This window comes from Rattus rattus, chromosome 7, assembly GCF_011064425.1.
Source record: "Rattus rattus isolate New Zealand chromosome 7, Rrattus_CSIRO_v1, whole genome shotgun sequence".
Classification (NCBI taxonomy): Eukaryota; Metazoa; Chordata; class Mammalia; order Rodentia; family Muridae; genus Rattus; species Rattus rattus.
The window spans coordinates 129,450,489-129,477,416 of NC_046160.1; the positions used below are offsets into that span (position 1 = coordinate 129,450,489).

General features: G+C 45.0%; 1 protein-coding gene across 2 annotated transcripts in view; it reads right to left on the minus strand.

Moving 5' to 3' along the window:
- Window positions 1–26,928, minus strand: part of Ppp1r13b (protein phosphatase 1 regulatory subunit 13B) — a 71,209-nt gene that overhangs the window by 21,786 nt on the left and 22,495 nt on the right. For both annotated transcript variants that reach the window (XM_032908522.1, XM_032908521.1), the window contains exons 2-4: window positions 16,779–16,926; window positions 13,186–13,305; window positions 8,212–8,288 (exon numbers count right to left, since the gene is read on the minus strand). In XM_032908522.1, the coding sequence (XP_032764413.1) occupies window positions 8,212–8,288; window positions 13,186–13,305; window positions 16,779–16,926 (345 nt within the window). The remainder of the gene's footprint in view (window positions 1–8,211; window positions 8,289–13,185; window positions 13,306–16,778; window positions 16,927–26,928) is intronic.

Below are 26,928 nucleotides of genomic sequence, written 5' to 3' on the forward strand. Positions count from 1 at the left end.
GCTGGAACTGAATCTGGGTCCTCGGAAACAACAGGCTCTTAACTGCTGTGCCGTCTCTCCGGTTCCAGCCCAAATTCTACCAGCTCTGTCTCCTCCTAAGCTCTTAGGATTATCTGAGCTAACTTTAAGCTCCAGAAACAGACTCAAACCAAGAATTGTTCAACATTCTTATCTGAATATTATTCTTTTTTTTTATAAAGATTTTATAAAGATTATTTTACATATGTAAGTACACTGTCGCTGTCTTCAGACACACCAGAAGAGGGCATCAGATCCCATTACAGATGGTTGTGAGCCACCATGTGGTTGCTGGGATTTGAACTCAGGACCTCTGGAAGAGCAGTCAGTGCTCTTAACTGCTGAGCCATCTCTCCAGCCCCCTGAATATTATTCTTTTATCTAAAGATCCTGATAGAGCAATGTGGAGCCAGTCTCTTTAAAATTAGATATTTTACATTAATTAGTTAATTAATTAGCACACATGCCATGGGCAATCAGGATAATTTAAAGAGGCAGCTCTTTCCTTCCCACATACAGATGGAAGATGCTTTCCTCAAGCACCTTTGCCCTCTAAGCCATCTTGCCAGTCCATAAAAATTAGGTACTTAAAGCTGTCAAGTGACAGAAGCTTCCTTCTTAACATAAGCACGTTCTACCAAAAATAAAGTTCCCCTGCACAGGCTCTGAAGAGCAAAATCAGCAGCTTCACTTAGCTGTGGACCTGCGCCCCACAGCACTGACTTGCCAGGCAGGATGTGCTTATTGGACCATACTGCAGACAGTCACAGGGCCACCCACTGCTTTCTGACTGGAGCTGAGGCCTGCTCTGTGGAGCGAGTTCATGCCTGCTATTTATAGCTTAGTCATAGGCCCTAGAGGATAAGCTAATACTGCTGTCTTGCTAATAGACATCCTGTGACCATCACCCTGCCTTCTAAATACTTAGGTTTATGCCCAGAGGTCAGTGCTGCTGAGTTTCAGTTAGAGAAGCTCAGTTTGCGATGGTAAATGGTTACTGTGGAGATTCATGATTGGCCCAAAGGCTGAGAATAAGCAACAATTGAATGCTTGGCTATAAATGGGATCTCTACACTACCCAAATCAAGGCTCAGGGAGCATTGTGAAGAAGAGGAACAAAGGTGGTAAGAGTTGGGGATAGAGAAAGTGGTGTAGAACCCTGACTTGGGGCATGGCGTGCCTGGTGAGCTCTTGTCCTCACAGCAGCTCTGATTACTTGTAAAGGAACTGCAGAGACGTGGGCCTGCCAGCATCCTGTCAGGGATGGGTAAGGGTTCACCAGACTACAAGCCTTCCTCGAGAGTTACTGACAGTTAATGGCTGCTGAGGCAGTAGCCACTGGTAAACTGCCCTGCTCCTGAAATAACTGTTCAGTGCTCATGTGAGCCTAATTAACCTCACTGGGTCACCAACACAAACACACAAGTACAGGGAGCCTGGCTGGAAAACCAAGTGAGTCAGTGGGAGTTGGGGTAGGACAAGAAAAGCCAGACACTGGGGCTCACACCTTGGTGCTTGGGAGGTGTCTGTCTGTCTGTCTGTCACATGCCGGAGCTGCTCGAGGGAAGAATAAAGTGTGCTGCATACGTTTGCTGACCCTGGTGACTTCAGGTGAACTATCCCAGGCTCTTCTGTTATGGTGTGAGTCCTGCACTGAACACTTGGGTCACAGGTGGTGGCCGCTCGAGATGTTATAGAACCTTCAGGTGAAGCCCTGCTGGAAAGTGCAGTGCTGGCTCTGAGGGGTTGGTTATACCTAGGCCCCTCTTCCTGTGTGTGGACTACGATCACCCCCCTCTCTCTCTCTCTCTCTCTCTCTCTCTCTCTCTCTCTCTTTGAGGCGGGTTTCTCTGGGTAGTCCTGGCTGTCCTGGAACTTCCCCTGTAGGTCAGGCTGGCTTTGAACACACAGAGATGCGCCTGCCTCTGTTGGTATTAAAGGCATGCGCCACCAACGCCTGGCCCTTTTTCTCCTTTTAAGTTTTGCCAGGCAATTCCTTCACAACAGCAGAGAATAAAACAATGCAGTCCCCAAAGCATCGCTTCCCTACATTCATCAGTCCCATTAAAAAAAGGCGATATTCTGCTGTTATCATTTTAGATATAAAAACCCACTGGTAGTTTACCCCCCCAAGGGCCGAGCTCTGAGCTGTGCGTGGGGCTCGGACACTCAGACCGGCCTTGGCAGTGTTTGGATCTAGTGCTTCTGCTGTACTGGGCACAAAGTCTGTCTCTTGACTTGAAGCTCTCTTGTCTTGGCAACCCTATCTAAAGATACATTGTTGTTCTTGAAGTCCATGCTGAGTCCAACCTACCCACAGGACAAAGCACACAGAAGAATGTCTAAAGGACGGGTCCTCGCCTCACACCCGCAGGCTACCCGTCCTGTGGCTGCTGCTTTCCTTTCCCAGCCAAAGCGGCAGACATACACTGTTCCTACAGAAACACGTTTTCCATTGTGTCTCACATGTATGAAAACTGTTTTGTACTGGGGGACTGTTAAGATCCGAAAGCACACAGACAGGGAGACAGACCGAGTCTAGATGATGGAGACGGTGAACTTGCTGTGGGCACTGCCTTCGGACTGTCCTGCAGGTTCAAGATCAGATCAGGACGTCTTACCAAAGCTATGGACCTGTCAGCCTCCCTGTTTTGGTTCAAACTGAGCAACCCTAAACTGAGGCAGGCAGACCTCCTTCAGAGACCCTGACACCACAGACTGTCCACCCACACGACGCAGGTGTAAGTGGAGCATCAAAACCTGTGCAGAGGGGTTGGGGATTTGGCTCAGTGGTAGAGCGCTTGCCTAGGAAGCGCAAGGTCCTGGGTTCGGTCCCTAGCCCCCAAAAAAAAGAAAAAAGAAAAAACAAACAAACAAACAAACAAACAAAAAAAAACCTGTGCAGAAGCGGCTGGGGACAGATGCTACCAAGCAAAGCCTGAGCTAGAAGTGACCTGGATGAGCGACCCAGTCAGCTGTGACAGGAACTGCAGGCAAGAGGGAGAAATAACAGGCATCTACCCACAACAGGGCAGACTAAGCACAAGCTGCCGCAGAGGCAGGTAAACCCGGGCCTGGCCCCACCTCTATGCTCCTGCCTCATCTCTATGCAGTAGCTAACGTCTAGGTTACTTTCCTCGACAAGTGTCATCTGACATGCACGAGCATGTCCTCAGTACCACACAGAAAATGAACACCGAGTGACCACACTAGTAACTGCTTCCACAGTCAATCTTGGCATCAATATTCAAGTGATCAAGTGTCAGGCAACTTAGGTGAAAGGAGAGTGTGTTTTTAATCAAATGATAAAACAATGCAAAGGAATGAATTTGGATTTCTACCTATACCATACCCAAAAATTAACTCAAAATAGATCATAGACCTAAATCTGAGCTGCACTTGTAACAGCTAGAAGAGACAGACTGTACTAGCCTTGCAGTGTGCTGGACATATGTGAGTACATAGGAGGTGGCTTTCTCAGCAGGGCTGGCTGAGGACATCCAGGACTCTACCAAGAACACGCTTTTCCATGCACTGTGTCCTTTCAAATCGAGTCATACGTGCGAGCACTTTATGGAATCAAAGAGCCCACGATCGTCAGAGCCCCACACAGGGCACACAAGAGAGTAAACCAAGTATCTTTACAGCACAGTCAGCCAGCACCAAGACCAGCCCGTCTGTCCTGGTGTCTGTCCTGGTGACTTGCAGGCTGTAGAGAGAACTTCCCCAGCCCTTGCCTGAGCAGCAGTGGGCATGACTCACAGCAGTTCAGTTCCTGCCGACTCCAACCCACCCACGCGGCCTGTCTCCCTCACGGCTGCTATGCGGTCTGCTCCTTCTAGTCTCAGCTCACAAGCAGAACATCTAAGATGCAACTGCTCCATCCGGATCACAGAAATCGTGGGGAAAATATTTCTAACATCTTGTTAATTTAAAAACGCAGGTGGGGGCTGGAGAGACGGCTCAGTGGTTAAGAGCACCCGACTGCTCTTCCAGAGGTCCTGAGTTCAATTCCCAGCAACCACATGGTGGCTCACAACCATCTGTAATGAGATCCGATGCCCTCTTCTGGTGTATCTGAAGACAGCTACAGTGTACTTACATATAATAAATGAATAAATCTTTAAAAAAATAAAAGTTTTAAAAAAAAGAATAAAAAGATTTATTAAAAAAATGCAGGTGAAAGTGCTCTGGAGACAATGCAGGGCTTTACACGGCCATGCAGGGCAGGTTAAAGGCGGGCAGGTGCGCGTTGTCGAATCACAGACCGCCTATCGAGTCACAGACCGCCTTTGACGTGACGCTTGCAGCAGTCAGCTCTTTACACAGGGTCTCAGACCGTCCTCTAGTTACAAGCACTTATAAAGCTTACAACACACTTTTTAAAAAGTTATTTTATTTTTTATTTTACTCTATGTGTCTGAGTGTTTTGTCTGCTTGTATGTCTGTGCACCACATGAATGCAGTTCCCTCAGAAGCCAGAAGAGCTGTGGATCCCCTGGAACTGGAGTTACAGATGGTTGCTAGCCTCCGTGTGGGTGATGGGAATTGAACCTAGATCCTATGGAAAAGCAGCCAGTGCTCTTAGCTGCTGAACCATTTCTCCAGCTCCATAAACACACTTTTAATTTTAGTTTCAGGTCTAAACCTTGTTGCTCCTAACAAACAATTTTATCAAGGAAGAAAACATCACAGACCTATCAAAACTAGCCTTCTCCCTTTATTACACATAGGAATATTATCCCATCTATCATTCATTTATGTTACCATCCCTGGGGCTCAGATCATGATCAATCTTAGAACTCAAAAGGATTTTCAACAGCTAAGGACATCAGCCTCCAAGACTGACAACCCGAGTTCAATCCCTGAAACCCACAGGGCAGAAGCACAGAACTGACTCCCTGAGTTGTCCTCTGGCCTCCACATACTCTTATAGTGTGCACACCCGCACGCGCGCGCACGCACGCACACACGCGCGCACACACACAGAAACAGTCACATAAGAAATGTTTTAGAGCCACTTCACAGAATCACAATTACACCAAGCATGCATGCATGCATCCATCCATCCATCCACCCACCCATCCATCCATCCATCCATCCATCCATCCATCCATCCATCCACCCACCCATCCATCCATCCATCCATCCATCCATCCATCCATTCTGAGACAGTCTCACTATACAGCCCAAGGTAGCTGAGAGCTTTACTGTGCAGCCCAGGATGAGCTTGAACTCAGACCATCTGCCTTCTACTTCCCAGGTGCTTGAAATGCAGGCCTGTGCTGCCACATCGAGCTGTGTCAGGAAATCCTAGAGTACGAGATGCCAGGTGTGGTACAGGCCTGTAAAACCAGTGCTCAGGAGGTGAAAACAGGAGGAGCAGGAGTGAGTGAAGATCATTCTTGGTTATACAGCAAGTCTGAGGTAAGCCTGGGATACAGTGAGGCCTTGTCACAAAAGTGGGTAAGAATGAATATGAAAGAGAGAGGGACCGAGGGAGGGAGGGAGGGAGGGAGGGAGGGAGGTTGGAAGAAACACAGAGACAGATAAGAAAGATTACAGACACACAGACAGATTGACTTCCTGAAACAGTTAAGAGGTCTCTGCATAACTCCTCCAGATTTAGAATAAAAAAAAGTTAGATGAGGACTGTGAAGTGATTGTTAGAGACTGGAGTGTGAGGAAGAGGAACATCCACCTTAACACCGGCACAGCTATGAGTGACAAAGGAAATACGACATTGAAACCAAATAGAAAAACTTATGGGGCTGTGAAAATGGCTTGGTGGGTAAAGCACTTGCCACAGTGTGAGGACCTGAGTTTGAGCCCTCAGAACCCACATAAAAGCTCGTCTATGTAGAGCACAGCTGTAACCCAGAGTTTCCTACAGAAAGCTAGGAGGGAGACAGGAGGATCCTGGGAAGCTAGCAGGCCTGCTAGTCTGCTGTATGCAGCAGGGGACAACAAAATAAAGACCAACACCTATAGCTGTCTTCTGACCTGTACAAATACGTATATGTACATGTGCACACACCACACATATACTTACACATGTGTGCATGCACACACACATTCTGTCTAATAACAAACTAGAAATCTGTCTCTGTGGTAGTCTGAATGAGTATGGCTTCCCCACAGCTTCATTTATTTGAATGCTTGGTCCCTAGCTGGTGAAATGCTTTGGGAAGGACGAGAAGGTGTGGTCTTGTGGAAGGAGGTGTGACCTTGTTAGAGAAGTATGTCATTGGGGGTGGGCTTTAGGGTTTCAAAAGCCATTGCTAGGTGTAGTCCTACTCTCTCTGCCTCTAATTTGCAGGTCAGGAAGCAAGCTCTTAGCTAGTGCTCCAGCCACATGCTGCCACCATGCTCCTACCTTGATGGTCATGGACAGCCTCTAAAATTGTAAGCAAGCCCTCAAATAAATACTTTCTTTTGTAAGTTGCCTTCATTATGATGTCTCTTCACAACAGAAAAGTAACTAAGGCAGGTTCTACGATGGCTATCTATAAGACTTAACGGAACTATTACTGAGTTATTTCCCTGCTCCCTCTCTCGCCTCAGGTCTGTCTCTGTCTCAGACTCACAGAGAGCCACCTGTTTCGGCCTCTCAGTAGCTCTATCTGAAGGGTGTACCATGCCGGCTTCTCTCTTTCTCAGACAGGTTCTCATCTATCCCAGATGGCTTTGAACTCACAGTACAGCCAAGGATGATCTTGAACTAATAACCCTCCTGTCTTTACCTCCTCGCTGCTGAACTTATAGGCATATGACACCATTTTTGGCTTGTATGGTGGTAGAGATGGAGCCAAGAACTTTATACATGCTAGGCAAATACTCTTAACAACTGAACTATAGCCTAGAACACTCTACTGACAAAGTCTAAAATGGTAACTACTGAGAATTCAAGTATATAATTATTGTCGACCTGACAATCTAAGCTATATACTGCTTAAAATTTAGAAAGAAGGAAACGATGGACTAGGAGGCTACTATCCTTCTTTTACAAAGATGGGCATCATGTGATTCAAACAAGTTCAAAGAAGCAGAGATTTGGGGCTGGAGTGATGGCTCATCAATTAAGAGCACTTCCTGCTCTTGCAGGGGACCTGAATTTGGATCCCAATACTCACATGACAGCTAACAATTGTCTGAAACTTCAGTTTCAGGGGATCCAGAGCCCTCCTCTGGTGTCCACAGGCACTGGTCATGCACATGGTGCACATATATAGATAGATACATATATGCAGGCAAATCACTTATACATAAAATTGAGTCTTAGGAGGAAGAGGAGGCGGTGGCAGTGGCAATTCAGATTAGATCGAAAAGCTCAAAATCCAACACTTCCTAAAGCTGTAACATTACTTTAGGATTAGAGATAGTCGATCGATGAAGCCTAAGCAAGTATTTCCAGTCTGAGAAGCCATGAGATCTGAAACCCTCTGAATAAGCGACTCTCAAACTGTGCATTCACAGCACAAAAACGGCATGTCAGTAACCTGCTGGAAGGGGAGAGGCAGCTGTAGCCGGAGTGCAAACCGTGCAGCAGTGTACAGCCAGGCCCCATCCGGCCTTCTTACCATAATCACCAGCATCTAACAAGACCACACACACCTGCCCAAGGTTAAATGTCTAGTTAGTTGTAGAGCAGAAAGAAATAAACTAATCCTCTAGTCTTAAAATATTTGAAAAAGTTAAAACTAAAACTTCCAAAGATCAGGCTTAAATGTTCCCTATCCCCTCGTTCTCTCGATGCATGCAGTGTTCCTAAGAACAAAATCTTCACGTGACCTAACAGCAACATCAAACTGACTGCCCAATGCCACAGAGTGCTGAGGGAGCCCCTCCTCTCCCTTCAACTGCTCAGACACGATCTCCCTCCACCTACCCTGTCCCTCGATCCTGGCACTAATCGGAGCATCAGCACCACAGAGATGGGGCCAGATGCTCCATCCATTGCTTTGTTTCAGTGCTGGGAAGGCAGACACAGGCCGACCTGTGCTCCCTGACTAGCCAGCTCAGCCTACTTGGAAACTTCCAGGCCAGTTAGAGCTCTCAAAACCAAGGTGGACAGGTCCTCAGGAACACTGCAGTTGTCGTCTGACTTCCCTAGGCTCACGAACTCAAGTACCTGCATACACACAGGACCAGTACACACATACAGAACCAATTCACTTAGTTCCCACGACTTACCCCATTTTCAGTGTGCTTCTCTCCAGGAACATTCATAACGTTTCTCTGCGTTCTCTGCTCTTGGCTCTGACGGACACCTAAAGAGATGAGAGGCTGAAGCACACTGTGATAGTTCTTCCACTGTTAACTGGGTCAGAAACACCTCAAAAAACACTGTGTGTCTAGGAAGGGGGATTGAGAAAGGTTTGACAGAGGTGGGAAGCCCGGGAAGACGCTCCCCGAAGGCCAGCACGCATGTTCTGCTTCCTGAGTGTGAGCAGTGCCTCACTCCTGACACCACAGCCGGAGCAGCTCTCCCACCACGCCATTCCCACCACCATGGACAGCTGTCGTTTTCAACGGTAAGCCACAGGAAACATTGTCAGCTATCTTCTGGATTTTTATTTTATATTTTTGAGAGTTTCAAGGATGAGTACTAAACTCACTTCTAGATTTCAAACAATCATCACCATTATTGTTTTTCTGAGACCAGGTCTTGCTGTGTGGGCCTACACACATGAGGGCAGGACTCATGAGGCCAGGAGAGGAGGGCACTGGGGGCCCTTGGAACTGGAGCTACAGGCAGTTGTTGCCTGGGTGCTGGGGACTGAACTCAGGTCCCCTGTAGAAGCAGTACGTGCTCTTATGCACTGAGAGGACTCTCCAGTCCCAAAAATATTTTTTGTCTTTTTTCAATTTTTTTTTTTTATTTTCAAAAACATTTTCTATCTTTCGTGCGCCCTTGGCCATGAGCACGTTCACTGCGAGTGTTCAGGGTCCAGAAGACTAGGGTTTCCCAGCAATGTGAGCCACCTGATCTTTATTCTGGGAACTGAACTCAGGTCCTCTGGAACAAGAGCTGTTGAGTCATCTCTTTGGCTCTCGGCTATTATCCCCCCCACCAGAAAAGAGAAAAAAATAACAAACACAACAAAAACAACCAACCCTTCGGTTTTTCACTTATTTGCATATTTATCGACAGTAAGTATAAAGTACCAGGCCAAGAAGTCCAAGACAGCACAGCTAAAAATGTTTTCCAATCAGTCTTTGCGTGTGTCGCTTCTTGTATTTTAATTACAAACGCACACGCGTCCTCAAGCATGAAACTGACTTGTTATCAAAAGTGTTTTAACTGGGGCTGGACAGGCAGGTCTGTGTTTACGAGCCCTGGCTGCTCTTCTGCAGACTCTGGGTTTAATTCCCCAACACCCACATGGTGGATCATAGACCTCGGTAACTACAAGTCCCAGGGGATCTGACACTCTTCTAATTCAGAAAGCACGGACACATATGTGATGCAGACACAGATGTCAGCAAACACCCATACACATAAATAAGTAAATAAGATAAATATAAAAACAAACAAACAAACAAAAAAAACTGCACTTTAAGTCCTAGGCATGGTGGTACCTGCCTTTAAGTCCAATACTCAGAGACAGAGACAGGCGGATCTCTAGGAGTTTGAGGCCAGCCTGATCTACATATTGAGTTCCAGGCCAGCCAAGGCTACAGAGTGAAGCCTTGTCTCAAAAAACAACAAAAAAAGAGAATGTGTCAGGAGCTACCTAGGAAAGGCTACAGACATGTGAGTGTGTTTCTGGAGATGCCACTGTTCTGCATGGCTGTGGTGGGTGAGCTCTGAGATGCGGGTCCTCAGAGACTTCATCCCAGGACTGCTCCTTGCTGCTGATTTGCCCTTCCTGTTATTATAGCCTAAGGATGCCTGGGCATGAGCCACCCTACTGAGCAAATTCCCTGCAGATCAGCATAGAGATGAACTTTCGTGAATGAATGCTGTTTAGATAAATTAATGATTTTACAGAATTCCTGATTTGATTCAATTTTTTTTTTTTTTTTTTTTGGTTCTTTTTTGAGCTGGGGACCGAACCCAGGGCCTTCGCTTCCTAGGTGGCGCTCTACCACTGAGCTAAATCCCACCCCTCAAATTTTAAGAAGAAAATTTAAGGAGATGGTTTTAGTTGTTTTGCCAGAAAGATGTAATAACATTAGAATCAAGAATAGAGTGTCCTGGGGTTGGGGATTTAGCTCAGTGGTAGAGCGCTTACCTAGCATGCGCAAGGCCCTGGGTTTGGTCCCCAGCTCCGAAAAAAAAAAAGAATAGAGTGTCCTCCCCTCCCACCCCCACCCCCCGTAGAACAGTAAGTAAAGGCTGCATAATAAGGAACACAATGAGTTTTCACAATTGCACTAAGAAGAGAAACAGGCTTGGGACAGACTTGTGATCAAGGAAAAACATTCATTCTAGGACAGGTCCAAGGATGAGGCCGCAGGTGTGCACTATGATAAAACTAGGCCACATGAAACTGTTGCTCTGAACTGATAATGAGCTTACAGAATGACACCCTGCCTTGAACTCAGTATCTACATCCTTCTGCGACTCCCCTTCTGTGTAACATTTCATCTGTGAGGTAACTTTATAAAGAACGTTTGTCTGAGAAGGTATAAAAAGGCCAGATAGAGTGTGGCATTTGGGGCTCAGCCCCATTCAACAAATGTATATATCTGTCTATATGTATGTATATACATACATATGTAGGTATATGTGTATGTATGCATGTAAGTATGCATGAACACTTGGAATTGATGAGGTGTTTGGCCTGACCAGAGTGTGAGTGAGTGTGTGTGTGTGTGTGTGTGTGTGCGTGTGCGCGCGCGCACATGCGTGTCTGTATCAACGATTTTCTTTCATTTACTTTCTTTTCTCTCTGGCTCATAAAAAGTTAATGAGTTCCAACGCTCTTGCCTGGCCAGTGAGCCCCTGAGTCAGAGGGAAAAGAAACCAGGGTTTATTAGTACAATACAGTAAGAGAAAAGAATCCCGCATGTATTAGCACAGAACAGTCAGAGAGAGTTACAAAGCCAGAGATCCCCAGCCTCTGGCCTTTGTCCAATGCTGTGTCCCACAGTACCTTTCACTCTAAAGGCCAGGACAGGCCCTAGCAGGAAAGAAACAAGAAATATAATTTTATAGCAAATACTAGTTCAGCTAGCAGGAATAATTCCTTTTAATACAAAATACAAATAAAGAACAGCAGCCGGGCACGGTGGCACACACCTTTAATCCCAGCACTTTGGATGCCAGTGTGGTCTATAGAGATTCTAGTATAGCAGGGACCAACAGAGAAAACCCTCCTCAATGAATGAATGAATGAATGAATGAATGAATGAATGAATGGATGAGGGTAACTTGAAGTACAGGAATCCTTTATAAAATTGCCTCCTTTTGAGTTTATTTTATAATTAATATCAAAAGTCATCCATAATCACTGTTAATACAATAAAAATCTCCTAACTCTACAGTGTTTATGTATCAGGAAAAAATTACCTTATTTTCTGCAAAATTTAGCTTAAATATGTATATATTTCTACTGTTCAAAATTCAAAAGAAACAGACAGGGCTACAATTAACACTGGCCACTTCCTGTCCTGTTCCTTTCGCCAAAGCTAACATGCCCGCTTTTCACATGTCCTTCCAAAGCTGCTTCACATACATACAAGCATGTGTGCTAACACGGTCACTCTTGTCTGAGTCACACAGGGCAGCACTAATACCGTATGCACACTGCCTGGCATCAGGTTTCCTCTACTGAACACAAGTCCAGGCCTGGGCACGGTGTCTTTAGTATTAGAGCTGCAGAGCACTTTACCGTGTGGACAGCCTGTAGCTCACAGTCCCTCGGGGTACAGCGTGAGCCTCATTTTGTACAGACTCAGGAACGGCTTGAACGTAGGACTTCCACAGGAAGACTGTTGGGCTGAAAGGCCTTGTGCTCTCTTGTTTAAGATTAATTCATTTTATGTGTTCTGCATACAGGAATGTATGTAATTATGTATGTGCTTTGAGTTTAAGGAGGTTTTAAGAAAGAAGATTCCCAAGAACTGAAGTTAGAGATGGTTGTGAACCACCAGCCAGTGCTCAGAACCAAACTCAAGTTCACTGCAAGAGAGCCAGTGCTCTTAGCTGATGAGCCATCTCTCTCTGGCCCAGCTTTGTGCTTTGCCTACATGCATGTTTGTATGTATGTATGTACATATGTATGTATAAATGTGTGTGTGTATGCGTGTGTGCGTGTACGTACGTACTTCTTTAGAAACAGGGTCTCTTGCTTCTCTACTAAACTTTTTTTCATATAAATCTCTAAGACTTCCTTACCTGGGAATGAAAATATACCCATCCATGTTGTCAGGATGCTTACTGCCATCGGTTTTTCTTTTCTTTCTGTTGTTTATTTTTTTGTTGTTTTGTTTTGTTGTTGCTGCAAGTGGTAATGGTGTTTTACTGTTTTTTGAGTTTTTTTGAGGGGGGACAGTTCAAGACAGGACTTCTCTGAGTACCTCTGGCTGCCCCAAACTTACAGAGATCCCCCCACCTCTGCCTCCTGAGGGCTGGGGTTACAGGCATGAGCCTCCATGCCTGGCTGGTTTGTTTGGTTTTGTTTGTTTTGAAGACAGGGATTCACTATGTAGCCTTGGCTGGCCTGGAGCTCAGAGATCCACCTGCCAGGTGTCTTGAGTGCTGGGATTAAAGGTGTGTACCGCCATGCCTCGCTTTGTTTTTAAGTAGCATACTTGCTTGTCTTTATGGTATGATGTGATACTGAGAAAGGCCTGGTCCACTCTAAAATTAGAAACATCTCTCATAACCTTTTTATTACTTCAAGGTTTAATTTTAAAAACTGGACATTTGACACATGTGGTACTTATTAATATTAATACCTTCATACACTGCATGTCTACACATTATCATACCGAGTGCATCATCTTACCCACAATGCCCTGTGAGAAAGCGAGAGCCGGCGCCTACAGCTGTGACACACTCAAGTCTGCATCGCAGAGGTCAAGGGCACGGGAATGCACATTCTCTGTCCTGACAATTTTGAGTCCAGGAAGAAAATGTGTGACTAATCTTTTCTAAAATTAACGAATATGACCAAAGTTAAGAATTGAGGGAGGTTTTAGAAAGCATTTACCGACCTTGTTCACTGCTCTCAGTTGGAGAATCCTCATGGCGAAGAAAAAATTTTACCTCTTCCCTGCGAGGCCCCCACTTCTGTAGGTGCTCATACATCATGTGGTCACAGGGGATGGGACGCTCTAGGAGAAAGACTACAGTTCACTCCAGAAACAAGACAGGGACACCGCCAGAGCAGACCCCACACTTGCTCTCACTCCCCTCCCCTCCACGAATCCAAGAACATTACAAGCACCACACTTTACTTTAATAAACAAGTAGAATTAATGAGAAATGAAGCACAACGGGGCAACGTACAAACACAACAACGTTAGCACAGCAAAGGAACTCCAGCGTCCGAGAGGGGACAGTGCCCCGATGCACCTCTGTCTCACTAGCTCTGTTTCCAGTGAGGCTGCTGTGGGCCTTGAGCACTGCAATCTGCTCCTCTGTAGCACCACTGTTTTGGTTTTGTCTGAGGGCTGAACTCGGGGCCTCACATAAATAAGGCAAGCACTCTGACACCGAGCTCACATTTATGGAACCTAGAGTTTCTGTTTCCCCCACATATTATCTTTTTTTTTTTTTTTATTTCCTTTTTTCGGAGCTGGGGACTGAACCCAGGGCCTTTACCACTGAGCTAAATCCCCAACCCCCATATTATCTTTTTAAAAGACTCCTTTTATGTGTATGTGTCTGAGTATAGGCATGGGCAGGGGTACTCAGGTACCCATGGAGGCTGGAAAAGGGGACCGAATCCTCTAAAGCTAGAGTTAGAAGGAAGTTGTCAGCAACCTAACATGGGTGCCAGGAACTGAACACTGGGCCTCTGCAAAAGCAGCAAGCATTCCTAATTACTGAGAAATAATCTCTCAAGTTCCCACATCATATCTCTCAAAAATGTTTTATTCTGAAATATTAATAATTTTAAACTATTACATGCCATGTTTATACTCCCATCACTTGGGAGGCAGAGCTAAGAAGACAGCAAGTTTTAAGTCAGCCTTATGGATAGGTAGGTCCTGTCAGCCTGGGCTACCTAGTGAGATACTTTGTCAAGAGATTTTAGTCCACACTGTAGAATAACTGCCAAGGCAGTACTACATACCTTTATCTGAGTCTCCCTAATGTAGAGCTTTCAAAACCAAGCAGTTCGCACTGGCAGACCACTGTAGATTACTGGCTCTATCTGGATTTCAGCAGCTTCTCGCTAACACTTCCTTCCTGTATAGAATCTCATCCATGAGAGCATATGCAACTGCGTAGTTCCCTGGTCTCAGCAGTTCCTCAGTCCTTGTTCTTTAGGACGGTGACAACGCAGAGAAGCAGACAGGCATTTGCAGGATGATCTTAATTAGAGTTTGTCTGATATTCTAAGAGGTCACATGTTTGGGCAGAAGACTACGGAGAACACTTCTTTTTCCTCTGGTTCTAACAGGTATGTGCTTCTTCAGTCAGAGCCAAAATTAACACGTGTGAGCTTTACTTTAGGCTTCCAAAGGGGTCACTTATTGACTAGGGAGAAACCCATTCTACTCAACTGGTAATTAATGATAACGCTGATCTTTAATGCACTTGGACCAAGTGCATGCTCCTCTATAACAGACTTGTACGATGTCCCACAACCTTTCAACTTGCTGTTGAAATGCATTAGCTGATATTTCTTTATTATTTTCTCATCTGTGTTCAAAATAAGGGGGCTGGAGATGCAGCTCAGTGGGAGAATGTTTGCCTCGCTTGTGGAAACCCGTCTGCCCTACACTGCACAGGTAGCATGGTTCCAGCACTAACGGAAAGGGAAGAGGATTAGAAGCTCTAAGTCACCCAGGAGTTTGAACCCTATCTGGGCTACATGAGACACTGCCTCAAAACACTCAAGCTAAGATTAGTCTATACTTTTCTTGCTCAGTTTTGGTACAGAATTTATACTTGTCTCATGAATGAATTAAGTGGTCATCTCGTTTCCTAACTGACTTTGCTTATATCAAGGGGGATGATTCGTTTTTTAAACATGTGAAAGAGGGAAAATTTGGGGGGCATATAAGGGAAAGGAGCCCCACCTCAGAGAGTAGCTGAAGCCCCTGACTAGCAAGGCTGTCATCCAAGGCTGTGAAGGTGCCCATACGGCGACAGGATGTTTCAGGTACTTCATGTTAAAATGGTCACAAATCAGCTTAGACCGGAATGCATGACTCTGGAAAAGGTTGCATCCCCTTTGGACATTTTCTGGGAATCTCAAGATCATTTGTTCACATCAGAGAGAGCCTATGTGCCACACTGTTGCTGCCATTATTATTTTCTGCTTGTCACCATCACTGCCACTCTTTTGCTTTGGAGACAGTGTGTCACCTTGCAGTTCAGGTTCCTCTGACCCCATGACCTCCTGCTGCAGCTCCTCTCCAGGCTCTAGTTTACTTGAAATTGTTTGGGTTTTATTATTTTATTTTTTAAATATTTGCTTGTATCTTATGTGCGAGTATGTCTGTGCACTACTATTTGTGTACCTAGTGGCTTTGCAGGTCAGAAAAGGACCTTGGATCCAGTGAAACCTGACTGACAGAGATCGTGTGCCACCATTAAATGCTGGGAACCAAACCTGTGTCCTCTGCAAATGAAGGTGAGTGCCCCCCTGGGCCGTCACCCTAGCCCCGAGCTGCTCACTCCACCCGCGCACAATAACCTGTCTCTAAGAGTTGGGTGAACACTTCCTTTGGATACCTCACACTCATGGACGATGACTCTCTGAGCATCCAATGTGGACTCGCTGCCCACCTCAGCTACCGGGCATATTCCCTCTAAGCATCACTTTCATATGCCGTTCCTATTTGAGATCTGCACAGCCGCTTTCCAGCTCCCTACGCTCCAGGACCTGTGTGCAGTGGACTTCTTCCTTGTCTTCTAGGTTCAACCCCTCTTTATTGTCTTGTTAGCTCTTACTTTGTCTTTTCAAGATGAGGTCTCATGCAGGTCCTAGGCTGGCCTCAAACTATGTGGAAGAAGCTAACCTTGAACTCCTGATCCTCCTGCCTTCACCTCAAGTGCCAGAATTATAGGAGACAGGCATGCACTAACACACCCAGCTTAGATTTCTTCTTTAATCATATTGTCTTTGAGAATTTTCTCTGCCTGCTTGCTAACAAGTCTTTTAATATAAGAGCCAGGATTTTACTATTTTCAGTTTAATACTATTTGTGGAGGACTTACCACTTACGCCACATGCTATCTTCCTGATGTTATTAGAACAGAAAAGGGTTGTTGAACAGAAGCTCTTGAACGTATAGCTCTTTGGTAGAGTGTATACTGAGCATTTGTAAGGTCCTAAGTTCCATCTCCAGCACCATAAAATACAACATAACACACACCAAAAACAAAAACGTTAAAAACCGTTGCTGATGGGCCAACAAGATGAGTCAGATGCTTGGCACCAAGTGTGACTCGAGTCTGATCCACAGAACCCCCATTACAGAAGGCTAGGACTCACGAGCACACCACTGAGCTATCCCACTCACGGTTTCCTTTACATGAGCTGCCTTCTACCACAGATAACTGGAGTCACAGCAGTGTTTCCAACTGAGCCCTGAGCTGTATGTGGCTAGCACCGGACAGCCTGACATACCACTTCCTCTCCACACTTCGGCCAGGTGGCAGCCGCCCTCTCCAGGTTCCTTGCAGAATTCTACGACATCTCGACAGGTAGTTTCAGGTGTTATAGGAACTTCTGTTAAAATCTGTTCATTGTTGCTCAAGAACACGGTTAATATCATCTGTAGAGAAAAGATTAATAGCACAATTTAGACTCCTCGTATAAAGAGCTTTCTACTTTAAACTTCCCGCTAGCAGACACAGCTCAGGCTGGAGAGATGGCCCAGTGGTCAAGAGCACTCCCAGCTCCCACACACCAGCTTCCAGCCCCAGGGAACTCAATGCTCTCCTCAGCACTTCTGTGGGCACTGGCATGTGTGTTACACACACATACACATATAAAATTAGTTTTAAAAATCTAAAAAGGAAAACCATCACATAGTAGAGCGGTGAGAGAGCTCAGTAGAGAAGACCGCTGCCAAGCCAACAGCCAAAGTCCAGCCTGAGTCTGACTGGGGACCGCAAGGTAAAAGGACGGCTCCAACATGGTCCTCTGACCGCCCTCATATCTGCACCCCAGGACATACACGCCCACACCAGCACCTCTCCCCCAGTACAAGTTAACTAAGCAAATAAAAAAACACACAATGCAAAGATAGAAACGAACAAGCTGACATCTCATAATCAACCCCATTTAAAAGGAAAAAAAAAAAAAAAAAAAAAAAAAAAAAAAAAACGCAATGCTTCAAAACCAAGTAGGAAAAAGGCTACATTGTAAGTGAATGTTTCCCATGGGGGGGGGAACTGGACTCATTCTCTATCTCATGCATTGACAAAAGTCTCTTTTAGATCAAATGTTTCATTTATTTTATTTTATCCCCCCCCAACCTGAGGACCGAACCCAGGGCCTTGTGCTTGGCAAGTGCTCTACCACTGAGCTAAATTCTCTATGTTTCCCATACAGAATCTCACTTTCTTTGCGAAATCTCTTCGTTCCAAATGGGACGCACTTGTAGCAAAACTACATTTCAAGATATAACACAGGAAGCTTTTCCCATACAGAATGGCACTTTCTCGTCTTATTATTTTCCTTCCAAACCGGACGCTTTGTAGCAAGCTCACTTTTCAAGATAAATACACAGAAGCCTTTCCCATCCCCTCATTTTATTTTTAAATTAATATTTCTCTGCATGTGTGTATGTTATGAATCTTAATGTAAATACCTGATATGCAGGACATCTGATATGTGTCCCCCAAAGGGCCCATGACCCTCAGGTTGAGAACCTCTGCCCAGAAAACATTCCAAAGTTTTTTCATTAATCCTTCATCGACCTTCAGAAACAAGGGGGAGCAGGTATGGTGGTGCACATCTTCAATTTTAGCCATCTGGAGGCAGGGGCTCTGTGAGTTTGAGGTCAGTCCAGTCTATACTGTACATTTCAGGCCAGTCAGGGCCACACAGTAAAACTCTTGTCTCAACATCAAAAACCAAGGCCAAGAGGACCTCTGGCAAATCGTCACGGAGAATAATCAGGGCACGGTAGCACACTTGCGGGCCCAGCACTGCAGAGGCAACAACTCCTAAACACTGGGGCTTGTTGACCAAGCAACAGACTACATCTCTAAAAGCAAAGTGGCAGGTGTGGTGGTCCACACCTTTAGTCCCAGTCCCCAGGTGGCCAAGTGTGGTGGCACACGCCTTTAGTCCCAGTACTCACGCAGAGACAGAGGCAGAGGCAAAAGAACTTCTAAGCGTTCCAGGCCTGCCAGGACTGCACAGGGAGAGCCTTGCAAACTACAAACAACAACAATTTAAAAAACGTAAAGAGGGCTGGAGAGGTGGCTCAGTGGTTAAGAGCACCCGACTACTCTTCTAGAGGTCCTGAGTTCAATTCCCAGCAACCACATGGTGGCTCACAACCATGTGTAAAGAGATCTGATGCCCTCTTCTGGTGTATCTGAAGACAGCTACAGTGTACTTATATATAATAAATGAATAAATCTTTAAAAAAAAAAAAAGTAAAAGATTGGACAGCACCTCAAAGAGCACCCCCTGGGTTGCCCTCCACACACACATACATGTATCCAAACACATGAATATACACAGCATATGCACCCCACACACAAACATACTTGACATACACATGAACATACATGTGCACAGACACAAAAATAGAAGTAGTATCTATAATCAAAAGACAGGTACTATAAGTGTTAACAAGGATGTGGAAAATAGGAACCCTGCACACTCGTGGTGGACGTGTAGTGGTGTGGCCATTCTGAACAATGACGACACAGCAGTTTCTTAACGATATGAAGCACAGATTAACCATGTGGTCCAGCAGTACCACTTCTCAGTATCCGCTGGGGGAAGTAACATCTGTCCTCACAAAGCACTCCACAGAAATGTTCATGGCGGCTTTGTTCATTCATAACAACTAAAGAAACAACTCTATCTTACAGAAGAAACAGTCTATCACCTATCAATAAAGAAAATGTCTTCCGTCACACAGATTATTGTTGGATAAATTCTGACCACATTATACAAGTGGAAGAGGCCAGAAACCAAACCAAACCAAAACAAAACCAACCAACCAAACAACCCCCAAAACAAAACCCAAAACAAGGCACACATAATGTATGACCCTGCTTATGTCTACAGCCATCGACTCTGCTGAGGTGGGAAGACTGGCTGCCGGGGTTGGACTGGCTAGAGAAAGAGACAGAGTGCTCTGAGTGACGACAGGCTGTGGTTCTGCAGCTTTCTACCTGTGCTGAGGATTACTACACTGTTCACTTAAAGTTCGCTTATTTATTTTTGAGACAGGTTTTCACTATGTGCACGAGATTGGCTTCAAACTCACAGAGATCCACCTGCCTCTGATGGCATTGAAGGCCACCAAATATCTGGCTTAAAACAGGCAAAGTTTATGGCACATAAACTGTACCTCAGAAGCTGTTTTATAAAGTGGACACTAGGGTTAGAGAGATGGCTCAGTGGTTAAAAGTACTGACTGCTCTTCCAGAGGTCCTGAGTTCAAATCCCAGCAATCACGTGGTGGCTCACGACCATCTGTAATGGATCTGATGTGCTCTTCTGCTATGTCTGAAGTTAGTTATAGTGTATATAATAAAGGCTTGATAAAAACCATTTAAAAAAAGAAAGTGGACTCGACTTTCCGAAAGGGAACTCAATTCTTAGGTAGCACAAACCCCTGACTGAGACTCAAGCTCTCTCCCTAATTGTGCGCTGACTTTGCTGATGCTGATGGGAAGGGCTTTCCTTCACTGCTGGCTCTCAGTTCCCGGAAGGAGCCTGGCAGACTCTGAGGAGGTTTCTTTTAGGGCAATGGCTCTGACTCTGCTCTGAGAAGCTTTAGCTCTGTCCTACTTTCACTTCCTATGGAAAAGGAACTGCGGGATAGCAAAGATAAATGACCTGGAAGAATTTAGTATGTTTAATACGAAATTTTAGCTAGTGATAAGTAAGAAGCTCACAGAAACCATGGAAAGGATCCATCAAGGTGGGTACACACAGCCATCTTGAAAGACCCTTAGCTCTTCCGTGCACCGGAGGACTGACTCTAAGCTCCTTCTGGGTCTGACATGTTATGTTACATCTCCGTGTACTGACTTAAAATACTAGTAGGCTGGAGATGGCTCAGTGGTTAAGAGTATTGGGTGCTCTTGCAGAGGACCCGGGGTGAAGTCTCAGCACCCACACGGCATTTAACAACAGTCTGTGAAACTCCAGTACCAGGATATCCTGTACTGGCCTCTGAAGCCTCCTGCACATACATGGTACACATGCATACATACATGCAGGGAAACACTCATATACATAAAGTAAATAATGCTAAGAGATAAGAAGACAATATACTCAGTCTCTGGTCACATCACCACTGTCACTGCTGGAGCTCCGACCTCTGCAAAGCAGCCTGACTGGAGTCCGCTGCAGCTCGGCCATTAGGTACATTACTTCACCTACACAAACACTGCTCTGATGCTGGACTGAACCACTCCACTCAGCTCCTCAGAGCTGTGACAGCCCCTCCTGGCACTTACCAGAGCTCTCCCTCACCTGCCTGTCTAAAGGAGCCCCGTCTGTTATCTGACTCGTTCCCAGCTCAGGGAGCTGTTCAAATGCTTGTTTCATTTCCCGAGATCAGAGATCCCGGCCAGTCTTAGCTGTGTATCAGTATCTGGATCAGCACCAGACATAGGGCATGGACTACATAAGTCCCCACATTCTATGACTTTGAAGGACTTTTGAATCCCAAAGAATACGTGTTTGTCTGACTTTTTATCTTCAAGATTTCTTCCCAAAAAAGATAAGAGAATCTTTACCCCTTTACCCACTGACTTAGTTCACATAACAGAAGGCAAGTATTATTGTGGAAGTCAGAAACCATGATTAAGATGTTAGATGTAATGTAAGAACATAATTCTTGGCAGATTCCTTCATAGCTAAACATTGGGATGCCTCCAGTCAAACCCCCTCCTCCCACAAGGTGGCGCTGTATGGCAATGGGGAGCAATGCCACCTTCAGAGGAAAATAACTCTAAACAAGAGGTAAGTTAGATGTGGCAATGCACTCAAGAAGTTGAGGCAGAAGGATCAGGAGTTCAAGGCTGGCCCCGACTCCATAGAGAATTTGAATCTAGCCTAGGCTACAAGAGTTCCATTTCATTTTTTAAAATAGATATAATTATAATTGGAAATTGATCACGTTTTAAAGGAAGAGTTGGCTTTAATAGAGTGGTGAAAAAATATCAAAATAAATAAATCCTTAAGCCTGAAAAATGCATATTAATTCCAAGCCTGGGGATTGTAGTTCAAAGGCAGGCCGATCTCCTGAGTTTGAGGAGCACCTGGTCTACAGAGCAAGTTGCAGACAGCCAGGGCTACATAGAGAAGCCCTGTCTCAAAAAACACCACCACCACAACAACAAAAATCCTAAAAAGAAAATTAAAAGTCACATCTCAGACTGAGAAGATATCTGCAAAGTGTACAGGTTTCGAAGGACTTGTATCCTGAAACACAGACGTCTCTTAACATTAAGTATGGGCACACTTTCAAAGAGGTGAACGACGTGAACACACACACATCCGAGCAGAGCTGACCTGTGAACGACATCAACACCAGTCACAGGGAGCAGCATTAGAACAACGACACACTAGTCACTGTCCGTCAGTCAGGTAAATGGCCCTCAAGAGTCTTGCCAACTCTGCTGTCTCTGTTTCATTTACGGCCACAGAGCAAAAGGAACTAAGCACTAGACAAGGCTACAGCCACTTCGGAAGACAGTACTAACTTTTAACAAAACAGGGACCCCTGCTGTAATCCAGTCCAGCACTTAGAAGCTGATGATGTAGGAGGAGTGCTACAAGTTCAAGACTAGCCTGGACTCCACAGTTAAGTGTCAGGCCCGTCTAGGTACAGTGTGTCAAGGCCCATCCTAGGTACAGTGTCTCAAAACCTCTCCTCAGACACAAAAGACCACTTTTACCAGATGATGTTTATTTCCACACAAATGCTTTTAACAGTTCTCAGAAGTGCCGGAAATTTGGAAACAACCAAGATGCCATTAGTAGAGGAATGAATCAACAAACTATGACCTATTCAGACAGTGAAATACTATTCAGCAATAAAAGGATATATGCCATCAAACCAGAAAAAGACATGGACCTCTAACTATAAGCTGCTGGGTAAACTGGTCTGAAAGGCTATGTACACACTGTAGGGTTCCAACTCTATGAGATTCTAGAAAAGCAAAACAATAGAGTCAGGACCAGCTACAGGGCTGCAAGGGGCAACACGCTATTCTGAATGACACCAGAAGTGTGGCACATTACACATCAGTCAGAACCCACAGAACCACCAAGAGTGAAGCACACATATATGCCAAGGACCTCAGTCAACCAAAACATGTCAACCCTGGTCCAGCAATGTGACAGATGGACCGCAATGACAGTTAACAGGTGCTAGGTCTAAGGTGGGAGAAACAGGAAGCAGGGGAGGAAAATTTTGTTTCTGTTCCATTTTTCGTATTCCTAAAATTGCTGTATTTAACTTATAGTATTTAACTTAAAATAACAATAGTATCCTGTAGCTTCAAGAGTTCGTGCAGATTGGGGCTGGGGATTTAGCTCAACGGTAGAGCGCTTACCTAGGAAGCGCAAGGCCCTGGGTTCGGTCCCCAGCTCCGAAAAAAAAAAAAAAAAAGAACCAAAAGAGTTCGTGCAGGCGTGTGTGTGTGTGTGTGTGTGTGTGTGTGTGTGTGTGTGTGTGTGTGTGTGTGTGTGTGTGTGTGTGTGGCAGAGGAGGGGTGTATATAAGAACTGAGTCACTTAATAAATGTGACCCGTGTGGCCCATGGTCTAATACTTAGGGAAGTCTCAGGATGGTCCTATGAGCTCCAACAGTATAAACTAAAGGAAGGGTCGCTGCACTACAAAGTCCGTGTCCTCACTGGTTTCCAATCTCCTTAGTACAGTGCCAAGGGCTTTTCACATTCTTAATTTCTGTGCTTTCTCTGTGAAGACAGTTACTAGTTTTGACTTTACAGATTAGGAAAGGGGCTTAGAGAGGTTAAATAATGGGTTCAAGCCACGGAGCCCACAAAACTAGAGAGAGAACTTAATTCACTCTGCCTGACTCCAAAGCTAAGACACTCTGAACCCGTTCTCCAAACCAATTCCCCAGTGCTTCAAAATGAAAACAGAGAAGAGAAAAATCAGTGAAAGTTTTAATAAATAGTATCTTAATTGTATAATCTTTCATTGTTTGTTTACATTTCAATTAGCCAGGTTATACCTAGTGTTTTTATTCAAAAGTATCAATTGCAAACTGAGAGCTTTTTCCCATGTAATCTCTATACTGTGGAAGTAAGAACAAAGAATCATGGCATTTCCCCCAAGTAACCACAACAAAGGAATCGAAAAATTACTTGGCCTAAGCCATACAAACTTTCTAATTAAATGTTCTTGGTTTTCCAAAAATTTCCATTAGGTATATACCAATAATTCTCAGAATAAGACTTCCTTGTCCTACACACTGATAAAACTCAAGAGAACTTATTCCTAATGCTTTTGTTGACACTAAAGACTGGGTCTCTATGCTGCCCAGGACGTCTCTGTCTTATTGGCAAAAGCGACCCTCCTACCCTGACATTCTGAGAGGCAGACACCACAGGCAAGTACCCTAAGCCCAGCTCTGTGGCTATTGTGATGGTGCAGGGGATGGGATCAGGGCTTCATGCTCGCAAACGTACTATCATTCTATCTACCCTGTCCCATATGCATTTTTATCTGTGTCACTCATATACTGAAGAACTACATATGTACATTTCACATAAGCCTGAACTCACACTATCATTTAAAACAGCCAAAAATAGAAATAGCCCAAGCTTACAAAGATAATTTAAATGTTTCCTTATATCTCTGTGTCTGACCCTGTGTGTGCATGCCTATGGAGGCCAGAAGGCAGGGACTGACTGATCCCATGGAGCAGGAATTAAAGGCAGCTGTGAGCCACCAGATGTGGGTATCATCTTCCTGAAGAGCAGTGAGCACTTTTAACTGCTGAGCTGTTTCTCCAGGCCCAAACATATAAATGGCCGAGGAACATGGAATATACTCTGAACTTAGATTACTACCTGGGCAGAAAAAGAAGTGAAGTGACTGTTACAGCACAAACAACCCTTGGAAAGAGAGCAAATAAAGTCAGACACAAACTGGCTGGTGGCAATGGGACACACCTCTGATGTCAGCACTTAGGAGGCAGGCGGGTCTCTTGAGTTGCCAGCCTGGGCTACAGACTGAGTTCCAGGACAGCCAGGGCTACCCAGAGAAACCCTGCCTCAGAAAACAAAAATGAACAAAAAAAGAATAATTCTATTCACATGAAATGCCTGGAGCAAACAACCCATAAAGACAGGAAGCAGACTAGTGCTTGCAGGAGCTGCCGGGATAAGTAGCAACTGACAGCTGCTAAGAAAATGGTCTTTTGGGGAAGATGAAGACACTAAAGAGTTAGAAAGTCATAAGGATTGTACAACTGTGGATATTTATTAAAGCCCAGAACTATATGATTATGTATCAACAAAACATATTAAGACATCAGTTCTGCCAATTTGATCTATTGGTATTCTTCCTCGATGAAGCACCTTTCCCGATTACAACAGGGCACTGTACCACGGGCTCATGAGCCCAGCAATCAGGAAACTGAGGCAAGGAGACTCCTGAGTTGAGGCCAGTCCAGGCTACACAGCTAGACTTTTCCTCAATTATTTTTGTTTTTTTCTTCCTTCCTGGTAATACAACCTTATAGCAACACAAATCCTGCTCTGTCGTGTCTATAAACACAAAGACTCACATTAATCCTTTGGTTAGCAGGAACACAGGGCTTAAAACAAAGACAGTTAGCTAAGGATACTCCTCAGAGGTGGAAACAAAGACAGTTAGCTAAGGATACTCCTCAGAGGTGGAAACAAAGACAGTTAGCTAAGGGTACTCCTCAGAGGTGGGAACAAAGACAGTTAGCTAAGGATACTCCTCAGAGGTGGAAACAAAGACAGTTAGCTAAGGATACTCCTCAGAGGTGGAAACAAAGACAGTTAGCTAAGGATACTCCTCAGAGGTGGAATGCAGGACTGGCAGGCATGGAGGCATGGAGGCATGGAGGCCTACCACAAAAAAAAATTAGGAACCTTGAAGAATAATTTTTATAGAATCTGGTATATAACAGCAACACAAGCATAGCACAAGTTCTAGAAGAAAAGTAAACCCAAAAACCCACCCCATCCCTATTTTACAAGAGACTGCTAACTCCATCCTTCAGGTGTGCACTGGCTCTTGAAAGCTGTACCACTTTGGATTTGCTTTATAAAGGTCTGAGTTACTGTTTTTAAATATTTCCCATCTTAAGAAACTCAGCAGGAGCACAGTGGAGCACACGTGTCAGTGCCGGGACACTTGTCTGTTGACATAGGAAATACCCAAGCAGATGACCTGGAGGTCCAACTACACTGGGAGCTACTGCGACAAGACACCATGAAATAAGGCAGACACACTGTGTCAGAGTGGCCTGGGTAGTTTCACCTAATTAAGTGTGTTCTACAGGGACAGCCAGTGTGAGCAACCTTCAATGGCAGCTATGAACAGGGCCAAGAAAACAACTGGGAAAGTAAAGACTGAACAGGAATTTACCAGGTACACTTGTGGCATGTGTTATATTGAAAGAGGAGACTGAAAAGCTGGTTCAGGGGTTTAAGAACACTGGCTGTTCTTCCAGACCTGGGCTGCATTCCCGACACCTACACTGCTCACAACATCCAGGGGCTGCCATGACCTCTCCTGGCCCCCTCAGGCACTGCACAGACACAGCACACCAGCTTACACACAGGCAAGACACTCATAAGGAAAAAAAAAAAAGAGCAAAAAGAGGAGGAGCAGGAAGAGGGGTGCCTTACATAAACCTAATTATCACCTTTAACAGTAAAACCTGAGCCAGGCGGTGGTGGTGCACACCTTTAATCCCAGCACTTGGGAAGCAGAGACAGGCAGACATCTGAGTTTGAAGCCAGTCTGTTCTGCAGAGCTAGTTCCAGGGCAGCCCTACACAGAGAAACAGGTCTTGGAAAACAAAACAAAACAAAACAAAACAACGAAAACACAAACGAACAAAGACAACTAACCAAACAAAAGCCCAAGGACTAGCCGTTTACTAGTGTTAAAAAGCCATGCATTATCCCAGTGCTTACTGAAGGGTAGGTCTTCTTTTCTCACTGCGCTACATCATCAACTCTCCTAACAACTTTCTGGGCCAGTTTCTGAGGAGATCCATTCTACAGGTAGGCCGGACTGTCCAAAGCCACAAGAGAGGAACCAGAGAGCAGGAGCTAAGCCAGAGTTGGCTGCAGAGCACACGCTTCTGCTTGAGTAGTTCTGAAACTACGTGACCATGGAGTCACGATCACTTCAGAACCCAATTAGACAAGTTCCTCATGTCCATGAAGCTGTACACTGGTCTACACAAAAGTTAGCAGATAGGAACATAAAGCCAAACTTCTCTAAATGAAAGAACTCACTTCATACATATAATATGCATGTGGCTTTGGAAAAAAACACATTTTAAGTATGACTATAAACAGTCAACGAGTAGAAGCATCATAAATGAAAG